Raw genomic sequence first — 16,605 nt, 5'->3', positions numbered from 1 at the left:
AGAAGACTTCTGGAAGTGCTTCAAAAAGTGGCAAGAACAATTGAATAGGTGTGTTTGAAGTGAGGGGGAGTATTTTGAGGGGGATTAATGGCAATATGTCTTTTACTGTAATAAATTTAAAAAATTGAAACATTCACTGTAATTTTTGATCACACCTTGTGCATTAAGGTTCTCTCTTTGTGCTGTGAAGTTATATAGGTTTTCAAAAATACATAGTGTCATGTAACCACCCTTATGGTATCACACAGGATAGTTTTACCACCCTAAAAGATCAACTGTGCGAATTCCTATTCAGCCCTCGCTTTTTCCCCCAAATCCCTAGCCACCACTGATCTTTTTACTGTATCTATTTTTGTCTTTTTCAAATGTTATATAACTGGAATCACACAGCATGTAGCCTTTTCAGGTTGGGTTCTCTCTTAGCAATGTACATTTAAGATCCATGTCTCTTTGTGGCTTGATAGCTCATTTCTTTTTGTCACCGAAAAACATTTCATTCTATGGCTATACCATGATTTATTTATCCCTTCACCTATTGAAAGCTATCTTGATTGCTTCCAGTTTTTTGATGATTCTGAATAAAGCTGATTTTAACATTTGTATAACTGTTTTTGTATGGATGTAAAATTTTATTTATTTAGGTAACTAGGAGCAAGATTGCTGGATCATATGTTAATACTGTTTAACGTTGTAAGAAACTATCTTCCAAATTGGCTGTACCATTTTGCATTCCTACCGGCAAAGAATGAGAATTCCTATTTCTCTGCATCCTTGTCTGCAATTGGTATTGTCAATTTTTTAGACTTTAGCCATTTTAATAGGTACATAGTGGTATCTCATTGTTCTTTTAATTTACATTTGCATTTCCCTAGTGATAAATAATGATGCTTTTCGTGCTTATTTGCCTCTGTATATTTTCTTTAGTAAGTTGTCTGTTCAGATCTTTTGACCAGTTTTAAAATTGGATTGTTGTTTTTCTTATTGTTGAGTTTTAAGAGTTCTTTGTATATTTTTGGTACAAGTCTTTTTATCAGATAGGTGTTTTGCAGATATTTTCTCCCAGCTTGTGGCTTGTGTTTTCATTCTTTTAACAGTGTCTTTTGCAGAGCCCAAGTTTTTAATTTTAATAAAGTTCAACTTACCAGTTTTTAAGTTCATGGATCATGGTTTTGGTATTGGATATAAAAACTCATCACCACAGCCAAGGTCACACACATTTTTCTCCTACGTTTTCTTTTAAAAGTTTTATACTTTTTGCATTTTCTGGAGATTTTTCATTTTCTTTCTGAGCTGCCTTATTACCTTGGTTATTCATGGCAATTCATGGATTACTTCTCTTCCTGGGCATCTACAAGAGTGGATTTTGCAGCAGGTTAATAGGAAGAGGTCTTTCTTTTGCTTTCCAGTAGGTGGCGGTGGAGTATTTAATTAACTTGTGCTTCAGCATTTTATTTTCTCTTGTGCTGTTCTGGCTTCTCATATGGTGGGAGGTTTTCTGGGAGGTGGTCTTCTCCTCTGTGATCAGGTCACCTCAGTCTCAGGGCACCACCTTGCTGGGGGAATGTGGTGGGCAATGGGGTTCTGAGCCTCTGAAACCCCAATGCTACCCCTGCAGTTCAATGCAGAGCTTGTGTGTCTCAGCAGCAAATGGGTACCCCCTCAGGGATCAGCTGGGAAAGGTGGGGGTGGGGTGGGCTGGGAGAGGCAGCAGTTGTGTTTGTAACTCTGAGCAATGGCGCCTGCCAGGCCACAGCTGTCTTGCCCCTACAGCTCCTTCCCTGTCACTGGAATTAGCTGCACTATGCGTCTGTTGCTCAGGAACTGTCTCTCCAAGGCTATAGATATTCTGCTCTTCAATCTGGCACTGTTACAGTTTTTTCAGTGCCTGCTTCTAATGCTGAGAGGGTGAGGGAAGGTGGTCAGGCTCCGTGGCTTTGTTTTCTGCCTGGCAGTGAGGGCTGTTGCACTTCTGTGTTTGGTCTTTGCCCTGAGGTATCTGCCCCAATCACTGGGTTCAGCCATATTATGTACTGATCCCTCGCAGGACTGCGGGCCGCAGAAAGTGCACCTGCAGTCTCAATCCTCCCCTCTCCCAGGATGAGCTCCGGGCTGCATCCTGTGGCTTGTCTCTGCACTTCCCCCTTGTTTGCCCTTTTTGCCCACCTTCAGATGTTTCCTCGCAGGGATCTCTCAGATGTGCTTGTGTGTTCAGAGGGAATCCTTCGTTGAATTATAGCTGTTCAATTTGTTGTAACTTTCAGGGGAGATTTCAAGAATCACCCCTCATGCCATGTTTCTGACATCACCCTCTAGTTTTTGCATTTTACATTTAAGTTTATAATCCAGTTTGAGTGAATTTTTGTGAGAAGTGTAAGGCCTGTGTCTGGGTTTTTTTTTTTTTTAAATGGATTTCCAATTGTTCCAGCAACATTTGTCGAAGAGGTTTTCCTGTCTCTATTGAATTGCCTTTGTTCTGTTAAAGTCAGTTAACCATGTTTTTGTGGGTCTATTTCAGAACCCTCTCTTCTATTCCAGTCTATGTGTCTGTTTTTTCAGTAATACCATGCTATATTAATTATAATTAGTATATTAGTGTTTTCTCTTTTTAAAATTAAACTTGCAGATTTTTCTTTTTATACCTTCAAGGATCAGTTTTGAATTTCTATGTTAATTCTGGCTCTTATCTAATTATTTCTTTTCTTGAAGTTATTTTTTTAACTCTTTTCTCTAGCTTCTTCAGTTAAATTAGTTAAGCTCATTTTATTTTCTCTTAAAATGTGTATCTTATCTTAGTCTGCTAGGGCTTCCATAAAAAAATACCACAGGCTGGATGTCTTAAACAGTAGAAATTTATTTTCTCACAATTTTAGAGCCTAGAAGTCCAACAGTAAGGTGCTGGAAAATTTGTTTTTTGTTCAAGTCTCTCTTCCTGGCTTGCAGATGGCCACTTTCTCATTGTATCTTCATAGGACCTTTTCCTTGTGTACAAGGAGAGGTGTGTGTGTGTGTGGTGATATATGTACCTGCCTCTCCTCTCTGTCCCCCCTCTCCACCCAAGAATGGACACACACACACATACACACACACACACACACACACACACACACACACAAGGAAATTAACATTGATACAATATAAAATACTCTTATCCAATCTACAGGTTTTATTCATATTTTGTCAATTGTCCCACTAATGTTCTTCATAGCAAAAGGAGATCCCAGATCTATTGCATTTAGTTGTCATATCTTTTTACTTATTCTTTGGGTTTTGTGACATTGACGTTTTTGAAGACTTTTGCCTGGTATTTTGTGGACTGCTCCCCAGTTTGGGTTTGTTTTTGTTTCCGTACTATTTGGTTCAGGTTATGCAGGTAAACTTTTTTTTAATTTTCAATTACAGTTGATAATCATTATTATATTAGTTTCAGGTGTATCAGATTATGCGTTTTGGCAGGAATCCCACAGAAGTGATACTGTGTCCTTTTCCATGGATCATATCAGGAAGTGCAGGATGTCATTTGTCCCATTACTGATGATGTTAACTTTGATCACTTGGTTAAAAGTCTGCCAGACTTCTCCACTGTAAAGTTACTATTTTTCCTTTTTGTGCTGAATACGTTACCTTGTGAGGAGATACTCTGAGGTTATTTTCTTGTTATTCTTCAAACCTTCACCCACTAGTTTTATTATCCATTGATGATTCTTAGCTGAATCCATTATTAGTATGGTGGTTGCCAAATGGTTATTTTCTAATTCCATCATTTCTTCCACATTAGTTAGTTTTTTTTTGTTTGTTTTTTCCTCAAGGCGTTAAACACCTGCAATTGAATACCTGACTTTCAAAACTGTTGTCTTTTTAATCCAAAGCTGAGCTATGACAGGCTGTACTCACTTTGAGTACAGTACACAAAGTACAGGCTGTACTTTGTTCCAGGCTGTACTCACGTTCCATCTGAGGCAACGAATACCACCAACACTATGGGTGATGAGCCACAGGGTCACAAGACTAATTTCAGCCTAGGGGAAACCCCTAGGTTTAAAATCTTCAAATATCACCTTGCTATGATAGATTTTAGTATCGCAAATTTTTATATTGTTGTGTTTTTATAGGTGCTTTACAGTATAATTGAGTGAAACTGCTATTAAAAAGGAATTATGGGATCAAAAATAAATATGTTACCACTTCAAGTATATGAAGTAACTTAAACCGATAATAAAATGTTGCCGAATTGCTGCCTTGCTGGACCTGCTTTAATGAATGTTTAAGACCCTTAATAATAGTGGTTGCAAAAAATTAAAGTTTGAAAAGAACTTTAAACCTTTTTGTCTTTTGAATTGCTTACTCCTTTCCCTCCAAGGGTTACACCACTAATTTGCTAGATTAACTCATCAAAGATTGTACACAAAGATTGTATTATAGAAATGACTATCTTGATTAAAGCTATGATGCAATTCCAATGATGCTGCATTATTATTAATTCCAACTCAGGGAATTGGAATTGCTGTCTTCGTTTTTACTATATGAAGTTGTTTGAAATTTGGTGATGTTTATGTATTGGGTGAACGTATCTTCTGCCTGCTTCATCCTTTGCCTGTGTCATCCCAGAGGAGTGCTTGAACCAGGTTTGTTTCAGAGATAGGTGGCAGCTTCTGTAATATCTTCAAGACTTGTCATGTTTTCTGAAGCAAAACCATTTCTGTGCCACAACCTGGCAGATTCTCTCATGTTAAGGCATAGAGAGAGACTTAAAAAAGAGGCTACTTATTTATGTTAGCAGTTTCTTGCAAATATATAGTGTCAGCTAGTAGGAGAACATATAATAAATTACATTAAAATGAAGAGTTGAAAAACACGAAGTCCTTGTTTCTTTATGGGATTAACCCAAGAGAATAAATCACCAAAGAGGAAAGCTAACTGCTAAGAATTTCCTGGGTTTTCTCTTTTAAATACATTCTTTTATATTAATGACTGACCATATTTGAAATCTTCACCTTGGGGATCTATTAAAATGAAAAAGAGAAACACAAAGTTACTCAGTATGCATAATCGCTGTATTATGAATGTTGGACATAATTGCTGTATTATGAATGTTGGGCTTAGGATATATTAGCACACCTTTTTCACATCCTTCTTTGCACAGAAGTTCTAGGGAAATGCTGTTTGACTATCTTGATTTCTGCTGTTTGTTTCAGTGGCTCATGTGTATAGAGATGATTATCATTTCTACCTGGAAGTGACATTGTCTTAAGAAATGTGTATGTGGAGGGGATTTAAGAATACTGCAGAGAACGTTAGTTCTTATCTTTTTGTTTAAACAACTGTTCATGTAGCCAATTCCTTATTTATTTTGTGTGTACTGAACAAATGTTTTTAAAAATCAATAGATCCTTCTCATTATGAGCCTGCAGACACCTTTTTCTCAGTGTTTCACACTCAAGTCCCTCCAGAAGAATATGAAAAGCGTACACAGAATGTCAACCAAGGTATGTTTTAATTTGTGAGATTTTCCATATTGTCACAAGAAAATACTAGCTGTATACAGAAATATTCATAGGTGAAATGATTTGGTATGATTTAATCCAGAGGTGGGTGGAACTGGTGAGGTTCTAGATGAAATAAGATTGGTCGTGAGTTAATTATTGTTGAAATTAGTTGTTGAGGATTCATGATACCATTCTTTATACTTAGGGACGTTTGAAAATTTATATAATAAAGAGTTAAAGAAACGATAGCTGCAAGTAATGGAAATGTAGCTTAAGGAAAAAAGAAAATTTATGAAAAGAATCCTGGTGGTAGACAGCTTCCTTTATTCCAAAGAGCATATTTTGTGGGTAGTCACTGAGAAGGAGATTCTTCCAAAATCTTAGAGAGGAGACCAACTAATCTAGCTTGGGTTAGGTGCCTACCCCTGGTCTAACCAACTGGTCCAACCCAGCAAGAGTTGGGATCACTAAAGGAACATGGCAGCTTCTGCCATGGATCACCACCAGGATGGAAAGGAAAAGAGGACATTTCTAGTGAAGAAATTCTGACTATACAATCCAGTGTTTCTCCTACAATTTATTAAAAGCATATTTTAAAGAAGCTCTTACAAATGTAGACATGGATGCATTTAAGTTATTTGAATGTTGTATTTAAGAGTATATGAAACTTCAACTGAATGAATACACCTCATATTTCGACTTAAAAGACTATATACAACTTGGATTCTAGGAAAAATTAATATATTTTATATCTAAGGAGGCCTCTCACCAAAAAAGTAACTCATACTTTGTTGGTAGTTGATTAAAAAAATTACGTTATTGATTAGAAAATAAAACCCCAGTTATGAAGCACTGACTTATTTGTGTAGAAACTTATAACTTACATTTGAGTAAAACTTTTTTGACTCATTTTTATTTTTTTTTGAAAAGAATTTAAATCCAGAGAGCTTACTCTTTTCCTGGTTCTTCCCAGCGATTGTTCAAAATTTATCCTGTAATTATTAAATTTGTACTGAATCTTGGATAATTAGCTGTAAATACACCAATTGACCAGCTCCCTTAATCCTTTTCATCGAGGTAACCTCTCTTATAAAACAAAGATAACTTTTAAGTAAACCTTGTCTAGATTAAGCTACTGGCTTGTGATTTTTTTCCTTTTGGACTTTAATGTGATTTATCCTGTTTTGTAATATCGATTCCATTTGTGATTTTAGAAGACTCTTCTTTATGCATATTTTTAGAGCTTTAATGAGGGATTCACATGATCTTGTTTTAAATGCTTTAAGCATAATTACAGTGAAAACAAAATATTTAATAAAGAGGATAAAAGTCCACAAGTATTTTTCTTATCCTTGTTTTGAGCACTTGGGTTGACTTCAGCCTCCTTCCAAAGTTGAGAAAACTGACAAACTAGGAAGGGCTCTAGGGGTTTGTGTAAATGAGATGTAGAACATCAAAGACACTTATGCCCACCAAAGACAGGTTTGAACAAAGAGCTTATTGTTCAGAAAGGTTGATGGCAAATTAATAGAAGAGCAGGAAGTGACTCTAGTCTTTAGGGAAAGTTTTGTTTTATATAAAGACTACAATAAAATATATTTTTAAATTATCATAATGTCAGAGATTTCTCCTTCACATATATTACTTGCAGTTCTTTTCATATTTCCCATGATTCCAAAGGATTCAACAGCAAGAAGTTTGATACATGATAATGAATAACAAAAGTTTTATGAGAACTTCATTGCAAATTACGTAGCACACTTATCTTTTTAAGAATAAATCTCTTTATACATTAGGTTTCTGGATCTGGAATTTAGAAGTCCTTCTATGTGTGTTTTATTTCTTATATATTTTAATACATATAAGTTAAAATGTTAGCATAATGGACAGTTATATTATGAAAAAATTTTGAATTTTTTAATAGATTTTAACTATGATGTGGAAAGAAATGAGTCATTGATCAAAGCAGAAAAGAAACCTTTCTCAAATTCAGAAAAGATTGAGTTCAGGGATAAACACAACCAGGATTTTATTAAGAGAAACATTGAGGTATGTATTTAGGAATTTAGAAGTCAGAATGTACTAAATGAGTTGCGAAAGTGGAAGTAGTTGTGTTCGGTGTCTTTAAATTTTTTTTAACCATAATACATGTATATGAAATTTAAACAACATATATAACTGAAATGAAAGTTTTATGAACCAGTACTTAACTTCACTATTTTCTATTCAATCTTGTCCTATCCTATCCTATCCTATCCCTTTTAAAAATTCTAGCTGCAGCTCAATAAGCTTATTTCACTACCCAGAAATGACTCTGATTCCTGCAATTTGAAAAACATTTATTTAGATAAGAGCTTTGGAACATGTTTTCCAGATTTTAAATTGTGTGTTAGTAAAACTGGGTTTTTTTCAAGCAATGAGACTGATGTTATAGCTGGCATATCTAGAAATTTGAATGCAAAATGCTCCTGGCAGAGCTGGAGAGGCCAACTGTTGCCCCTGACCCTGCTCTGCCCCACCGAGCCTCCTGGCAGCCCTTCACTTGTCACTTGCTTGATTAGCTCCCTGCTTCAAAGACCTGACCTTGGTCTTACAGGTCCTGCAACCTGATTGGGTTTGTTCTCAAGGCAGACTCAGACTCTCAATGGCACAGGGGCTCCTGGTTTGGACCAGAATGCTAATTAATTAATATACAGCAAGCAATATAAGTGTGCTGGTCAGAAGGCTCATGGCAAACCACTGAGACAGTTAGCAATAGAAAACTGCATTGGCATGTGTGAAGTCTTAACAAGAGGGGAGAGTTAAATAAGTTTTTCACAGTTCAAGCCTGATCCCTTTTCCACAGTTGGCATGTCGTTTCCCTGCTGGCTACATTCATGGGTCAGCTTGCCACTGCCAGGACTGAGCTCTGGGACTCCTAATTTTTCTGTGCCCCATGTTCCTATGACCTGAAGGAAACCTCCTCCAACTACATCTGTCCCTTTGCGCTGGCCCATTGTTGGCTGATTTGTTGTTTAATTTTCCATAAGCAGTGGTGGTTTCCCCCCATCCCAAGTTTTCGCCGACACAGCAGCTGCACTATAAATTTTGCTTTCCCCCTTTTAACAATAGTGACTGAATCTTTATTTAACCCCCCTGACATGATATTCTTAAAAATTAAAAGCTGTTTCATTTAGTGGATATATGCCTCATAGGAAGTGACAAGAAGATTCCTTCCAAATGCCCTAGCAAATACGTTTTTGCATTGATATAAAGAGAGGTTTGTGAACTGCTTGTGTTTTATTTTACTTTTAAAATAAAATGTTTCTTGAAATGGTTGACGTGAGGGTCTCCTTATGGTGGGAATACCTTTGCTTGGAGAATGGACCTATACCAAAAATTTTACATAAAGTAAAATTACCTAGCGGATGAAAAATGCCTAATCTCACAAATTTTACCATAGTGTATCTGTACTGTAGAAGCCTTAGGTTTTATTTTTATTTTCCTGAACTATGAATTGCTTTGAATACTTAATATTTTTCATTAATACATTTTGTAGTTGGCCAAGAATTCAGGAAAACCAGTAGTTATGATTGACAGAGAGAAGCAAAGGCTGATTGAACTTTTGAAGGACCTAAATGATAGAGATTCAGGGCTGTCCAGTTCTGAGGTATGTAACCGCTGATATTCAATTACTTCAACACTTCTTAATTTTTACTTTTTTATTATGTTCTTGACCTGTTAGCATAAAATTACAATGATTTTTCAAATTGTGAGACAGTCTTCTTTGACTTTCAAAAATCCCATTTTGCAAATTTACTTTTATTGAAATTTCCAAATTTATTCTTGGCCGTGTCATTATTGACTCTCAAAGGATTATTTTGTCATTATAAGAGTTGACTACACATTGGTTATCACAGTAACGCCCTCTGCCTGTGATGTAATAGGCTTCGTCACTGATGACATGTAATGTTTCTTGTATCTTTTTGTTTGGGACGTTTCCTGTTATCCCTAAACTGGCTCTCTGAAGTTCAGTGTAGATTTCAGTCATCTTAAACTACCCTGTCCTGCCCCTGCCCGGTTAACCCTGAGCATTCAGTTCCCTGCGGAGTCCAGGGGAAGCACAGACTGAATCTAAGCCGGGGAACAGCATGGAATCCAGGGTGCAAATTCGGGTATTTACAGGGCCCGAGCAGACCACATGAAGAGTGCAGTGGCTCAGGATTTGCACTTGTGTGCATACTAAACTTGTAGCAGTATTTTTTACTTCTACGAAGAAATATGTTCTTCTGTGTGTTCCTGCAGCCCTGACCCTATCCTCTAGTTACTGCTACCGCGTGTTTAAGAGAGACATGATGTAGGAGTGCAGCTGACACCTTGCCCAGATCCCTCTTACCCGGCACCTTCCTGTGCATCCATTCCCCGCCCTGGGCCAGGGGTGCACAGCTGCCTCCTGTCCTGGAGAATTGCCCTGGGCTACATGGGAGCTGAATAGCCCAGGACAGTGTACCCTACCCATCCCTGCCCTCTCACCCAGGATGGGATCAGTTCTGTGGGGCACTGCGTCCTCCAGAGCTTCTCCGGGGGTCAGCTGGTCTGCAGCTGAGACCACATCCTTGCTGGCTTTCTTTCCTTGGCCTAGCCTGCTTCTCATACCCCTTTTCCTGAAAGCACTCCCTTACCCCCAATAACTTGACCAAGAATCCCTGTCTTAGGTTCTGCATCTAGAGAACCCAGCTGGAGACGTATATGTTCAGAGGGAACGTTTTGCCCTAGGGACAGACAGAAGCAGTGCATGTGCAGTAATACCTGTGGCCAGTGGGGGCGGGCCAGCCCGTCCACAGGAGCCAAGACTCAGCATCAGCTCTTGGCTGCTGTGTGGAAGTGCCCATCCAGGGCTGCCTGGATCCTCCAATTTGTCAAGAGGTGCTAGAAATTCAGATTTTTATGGGCAATCTTCCTCTTTTTAAATGTTGACAGCCACTGCGGTGTACACCTGAAGCTGAAGCTGAATGATACTGAATGTCAACTATAATTTAATATATGTATATAGTCACAGGATGTGAAGTACAGCATAGGGAATAGAGCCAATGGAATCGTAACAGGTATATATGATGTCAGAGGGGTAGTAGATTGGGGGAGGGGGTTATCACTTTGTGAGGGGTATAAATGTCTAACTATTACATTGTTTTGTACACCTGAAACTGATAAAAAAAATAAACCTTGACAACTAATTCCATGAAACAGAGTTCTGTGTGGGCAAACAAAAGCTCGACCGTCCTCCCTTACCCCAGACCAAAGCAAGTCTGCAGAACATCACAGACTACAACCTCTCAATAACCTTTGCTGAGATGGTGAAGGCTGAGTAGGGGCGGTGTCTAAGAATGGACGAGGGTGTCGCTGCACTCGGGGCTGGTGACATTGCCCACGGAGGTCCAGAGGACAGCCGGGCCTCTGAGCCTCTGGTGTGTTCTGCGAAGCAGGGGCCCACATAATTCTGAGATATTTTAGCTTTAGCATCCGGGGTAATTTGTTTATTTTACTAATAAAAGCTAAAGTAACAGTAAGAATTAAGCGAACTGGGTCTCATACCTGGTTTTGTTGTTAATTACTAAGTTGGGCAAGCTGCCGCCCACTGATCCTCTGGGCGCCAAACTGTGGCATGATAGCTCTTCCTTATGCATTCTAAGAATGTCTTAATGCTTTTTTGTTATCAATATTGTCTTTCACATGTTATTTTTGTTAGTAGTTATATCTTATCTCTTTCTTTTAAACTCTTCACTATCATTTAGTTTTAGGTAGACCTTTTACAAATACCATATAGTTGGATTTTTGTTGTTGCTTTTGTATCTTTATCTTTCATTATTATTGCCTTATTCTTTATCTTTTAATGAAGATATTTAATTAATTTATATTTTTATGATCACTAGTGACATCCGATTGTGTATTTCATTTATTATATATATATTTGTTTTTGTAACTTTACCCCCGATCCTCTGAAAACTCAGTATCTTATTTCTGATCTGGCGCTGTTAACGCATAAGTTCTTAAAAGACATTAAAATGTATATTTTCTTTTCAACATCAATAATTAATTAGCCTCTAAAATCTTGTATCTTACTAAGACAGAATCTTTGGTATACTTTGATTTCCCTTTTTTCCCATTTCCTCTCTTCCAGAATGTATTGAAATATCCTGGAATTTTAGTTCCAGAATATTATAAGTTTTTACCTTGAAAAACAGTATGCATCTTGTATTTTAGGAATGTTTCTTAACAGTAGCCAAATTTTTAGCCACATCATTAACTATGTATGTAGGCTTAACTCATTGTTTAGTTTTGAATTATTCTTTTGAATATTTTTTTGAAAATTTCTACTAAGAAATAATTTTTGACTGTTTGCATATCCAAAAATTTATTTATTTTTCCCTCATTTGAGTGATAGTCTCAAAAGTTAGCTTCAAATGGTGGCAAGTAAATTCTAGATGCAAAAGTCCTTTTTTTTCTGGAAGCATGTAGGATTTTCTCCTTATTTTTGAGTTCCCAAATTTTATCAGAACATACTTATGTGTTTTTAAACACATTTTTGATCCTGCATGGTACTTTGTAGTCCTTTTTATCTGAAAGTTCAAGTTTTTCTTCAGTTCAGAACATTATCTTCTGTTACTTCTTAATTTCCATCATCTCTTTTCTCTCCTTTTGGGCTTATTTATACAATGGAATATCAGCTGGGAATGTGATTGGCTGCAAGTAACAGAAAACTTTTAAACAGTGGAGTAAACAAGTTAGGACTTCATTTTTCCTCAGTAACAAGAAATTCAGGTGTGAGCAGCCAGTGTCTTTCTGTCTTTTGGCTCCGCGTTCTTAGTGTGGTTTTGTTTTTAGGTTTGCAAGATTGCTGGGGTATCTGAGGTAAAGGTATGCATTTTCCAGGCAGAAAGAAGAGGGGAATGGTCAGGGACTAAGAGAAACTCCTTTGAGGCTTTGCCTTTTCATTTGGGATGGTATGGTATGCCCAGGACATCCACCTGCACGTCCCTGGCCGAGTTGGGTCACATTGCCATTCGCTTCGTATGTTGCTGAAAGTGGGACTGAGGATTCTGGTATTTCACTTCCTCGTTTTTGTAACGGAGGAAGGCAAGGAAGAAGGAAATTGGAAAAGGGGATTAGGTTAATCAGTCAATGTACATCTGTCTGCCACAGATGGTATAAAACTTCCTGGATCTCTCCTCAGGCTTTTATAATATTTTTCTCATAATCTGCATCTTTTCTGTCATTTTGCTCAGATGAGCTCATTGAACAGTTTTCCAAGTTGGCTTTCAATCATGTATATTCTGCTGTGTAGTTATTCAGCCCTCTTTTGAGATTGTTGTCATTTTATAGGTATGATTGTTTTTTAAACTAGTGTTTGCTGAGAGTTTTTTTCTGCAAGTCCTCTGAAGAGAAAGAGGGTCCTTTCTTATTATCCAGCATGGGAGATAGACATTAACTTGTAGCCAGATAGACAGTGGCTCATGTTGGAACAGAGATTGAGAGGAGGAAGATACGAAGTGCGGCAGGAAAATTTAGGAATACTCGGAGGACAGGGCCTACTTTCTGTTTTCTCAAACCATGCCAACGTCTAGCCGTTCCTCAAATTTGCGGTATTTCAAACTTCTGTGTGCCCCTTTTTTTTGTGGAGTGCCCTACCACTTCATCTCTGACAAACGCCTGTGCAACTTAGAGGATGACTGAAATCATGTTTTCATCCCCCAGAACTCTTGCTTCGGGTTGTTCTTTATAGTGGCATGTTTAATTGTGTGGATGTAATGTTCTCTTGAGTCTCTTCTAGGATGCTTTGGATTTTTTAAAGATTTCCTCCTGTGTTGGGAACTCACACTTGCAACTAATGGCACTCCCGAAAGCCAGATGCCTCTACTGCCATCCTCCCCAGCAATGTGGGATTCGCTTCAGATCTCCAATTACTCACATCTAAATCAGTATTGAATGGGCACATCTGACTGGACTGTCAGTTGCTAGTGTAGGCCCTCGCTGTAAAAAAGGGTGGTGAAGAGCATTTTCTAGGTTCCATCTCTGGGAGGCAAGGCTCCTAAACGCTTGAAATTTCGCATAAGTAGCAAAGATATCTAGAATGTGCTAGACAGAAAAACATGACACCATCTAGTACATATAACACTTCATTTCCTTCTGAAGCTGCTTAGCACATGAAGCATTTACATTTCTGTTGAATTCAATCTGACATGTTGTTTTTCCCTGCGATGTCATTAAAAAAGAATTCCATTCAGACAAGGATTTAAAATTTATTAACCAATTAGTCATTGTGAGTCCATCGTTTTACTTTTTTGTGATTCTTTGTTATTTCACATTTAAGTCACACAGTATTTAAACCGCTTTTATTTAGGGAAAATTAACCAGAGTTTCTTATTTGTGAGTAATTAGGTAATACTATTTTAAAAACAATTACGTATGACATTCGTGTGCCAACTTGGAAATATATTTAAAATGTTTATTTATATCATATCGTTGTGTGAATATACTACAATCTACTCACTTTTCCTCTATTTTTAGACATTTGGGCTTTTTGCCCTTATTCTTTATTATAAATAACATGGCAAAAAGCATATCAGTCTGTGTTCTGGCTTGCGAGAAACAGAGATAGACTTAGGTTACAAAAATAGAAAATGAATTTATTCAGAGACTTGGGTAGTTCACAGACTCAGTGGGAAGTTTGGAGAACCGGGTTTGTAAACCAGGAGATACCAGGGTAGCCAGAAACATGGCCATAAAATCTTCTCAGAAAGAGGCTGGTTAGGAGCTGCACCACAGTCTCCAGACAATCCCGCTAGACCATCACTGCTGTCACCTTCACGCTACCCACACTGGATACTCACTGCTACTGCTTGAATCACTTCTCCACTTTCCCTGCATCTTTGCATTTCTCTCTCTCTCATGAGTCAAGGTCCAGCGTGTTCACTTCTGATTGGCTGAATCGAGGTCTTTTGCTTGTCTTCTTGATGCCGGTGGGTAAGGAGGAGTGTCTGATGGGGACCTGTCCCCTATCAAGACTCAGGCAGTATTTGATTTCACTGAAGCAGAAAGGGAGATTGCAGACAGAGGACAGAAGGAGACAGATAGGCATCTTTCTGTATAAGTTTTTGCCTGTATTTCTTCTGGTTACCACCTACAGATTGATTCTTGGTATTTGAGTCACAAAACTAAAGAGTATAAAATTCTTAAGTTTCCTTGCCCTCCCCCTGCTCCTTTACTCTAAAAGTGTTCTTCAATGCTTCTTCTGTCCTTGTACTACATGCTTCCCTCACCCATTCCCACGGTCCAGAGTTTTAACCACCATAGATAGATGGGCGAATCCAAAACACTCATTTTCAACCCACATCTCTATCTTGAACGTCAGACAAATATATTTAACTACCTAACATGATCTGTGGATACTCTAAGGACATCTGTGACTATCAGAAGGTCCCAAACAGAATTCATCACCTTTTTCCTTCTCAAACCTACTACTGTGTGCCCTGTTTGGTTAATGTGACCAGCATCCCTCTAGTTGACAAAATCAGGAATTTGGTTTTTATCCTTCCTCCTCCTTTATTCTTCTATTAAATTATCTCCAAATTCTGTACATTTTACTTCCTAAGTGTCTCTGGAATCTGTCTTATGTTCTGCCGTCCCAGGAAATATTCCTTAGTTCAGGCGCCTATCACTTTTATTCTACATTATGCCTTTTGCTTCTTAACTGTTTTCTGCCTCCAGTTTTGCCTTCACCAGCTCCAGGTTTTAAGTGCATAGTCAGTCGTGTTGTTTCTTTGATTATGATGTGATTAGGATTGATTACTTCTTCCAGGAAGCCGTCTCAAACCACTGTCCCCTCCTGTCTAACTAACAGAGAGGTTAGATGACCCTCCTTGGTTCCCGTGGGGCCTTGAGCTTACCAGCACACTTCATACCTCGTAAAAATCGTTGCTGCCAGGAGACTGAGGATTCCTTGAGGGCAGAAACTTGTGAGATTCATATTGAATCACAAGTGCCCAGTGTAATGCCTACAACACAGTAGACAGTATGAGATTTTTGAATGAATGTTATGAATGAGTTTTAACCTATTATGAAACTAGTATTAGTTGAATGAGGAGTTAGATGACCAAACTCAAAATCCAAACAACTGAGTTTATATTGATCCTATGTTACTTTTCAGGTATTTTGAAAATACCATGTCCATTATAGGGTGACCATGATTTCTCCCTGTTCAACACATCACAACCACTTTTTCAAAGTGGAGAAATGAGAATGTTATGACAACCAGACTCTTGACACTAAGATTTATTCCACAGGGGGAGAAAACCCATAACACGTAAGAAGATACTTTATACAGAGTTGGCAGATAATGAGACTATATAAACCATTTAATTTTTTTCATTCACTATCCCACTGTTCATTCTGTGTTTTTGTTTTATGTTGTTGTGTTTACTTGTTTGTGTGAAGCCCTGAGCATTGATGTAGCAGTCTGAAAGGTATATTTTGGGAAAAATGTAGCGTGGGAATGACCTGATGACCCTTGTTTCCTCCTAGGGCGAGCAGTCTGGCTGGCTGATTCCAGGAGAAGGATACACACTCGCAGGGACTCAGCATCAGCAGCTTGCTGAAATTGATACAAAACTCCAAGAGCTCTCTGCAGCCTTCTCAACATCGTCCAGCTTTTCTTCAAGACTTGAAAATCAGAACAATCAGGTATATTTAACTCAAGAGTACACAGATTTCGGGTTTACGTGTGCTAAAGCTAGTTTGTATTTGACAATCTGCTCAATAACTAAAGTGGTTCCTTCCTAGTTGCTTTTCCCATGACTACAACTACAGTGACAGTAATTTCCATAACAGTGTGTATTTTCCTTTGGTGACTGCCACTTCTATTCATCATTATTTCAGTAGGCAATTTGCTGGTATGGGATCACTGAGGAAATATTTCTACTGTTCTTTCTTTATGATTTAAGCTAATTCTTGATCATGATCAGGAGGGAGGAGAGGGAAGAAAACTGATATAGCACTCATTAGTCCTTTAAGAACCTTATTTCTCTTTATTCCTCTAATTCTGGGTATTAGCAGTGGAAGCCATTTGTCCCTTATTCCGCCACATGCT

The 16,605-nt window shown here is 38.0% G+C and overlaps 1 protein-coding gene across 1 annotated transcript in view; it reads left to right on the top strand.

The window, feature by feature from the left end:
• FSIP1 (fibrous sheath interacting protein 1) overlaps positions 1-16,605 on the top strand; it is a 172,823-nt gene that overhangs the window by 34,702 nt on the left and 121,516 nt on the right. Inside the window, exons 6-9 of the mRNA XM_081049822.1 lie at positions 5,385-5,483; positions 7,408-7,532; positions 9,022-9,132; positions 16,041-16,199. Of these exons, the coding sequence (XP_080905948.1) occupies positions 5,385-5,483; positions 7,408-7,532; positions 9,022-9,132; positions 16,041-16,199 (494 nt within the window). The remainder of the gene's footprint in view (positions 1-5,384; positions 5,484-7,407; positions 7,533-9,021; positions 9,133-16,040; positions 16,200-16,605) is intronic.

The sequence above is a fragment of the Rhinolophus hipposideros genome, assembly GCF_964194185.1.
Source record: "Rhinolophus hipposideros genome assembly, chromosome: 5".
Lineage (NCBI taxonomy): Eukaryota > Metazoa > Chordata > Mammalia > Chiroptera > Rhinolophidae > Rhinolophus > Rhinolophus hipposideros.
The sequence above is the reverse complement of the archived record's forward strand: the minus strand, read 5'-3'. Positions and strand labels throughout refer to the sequence as shown.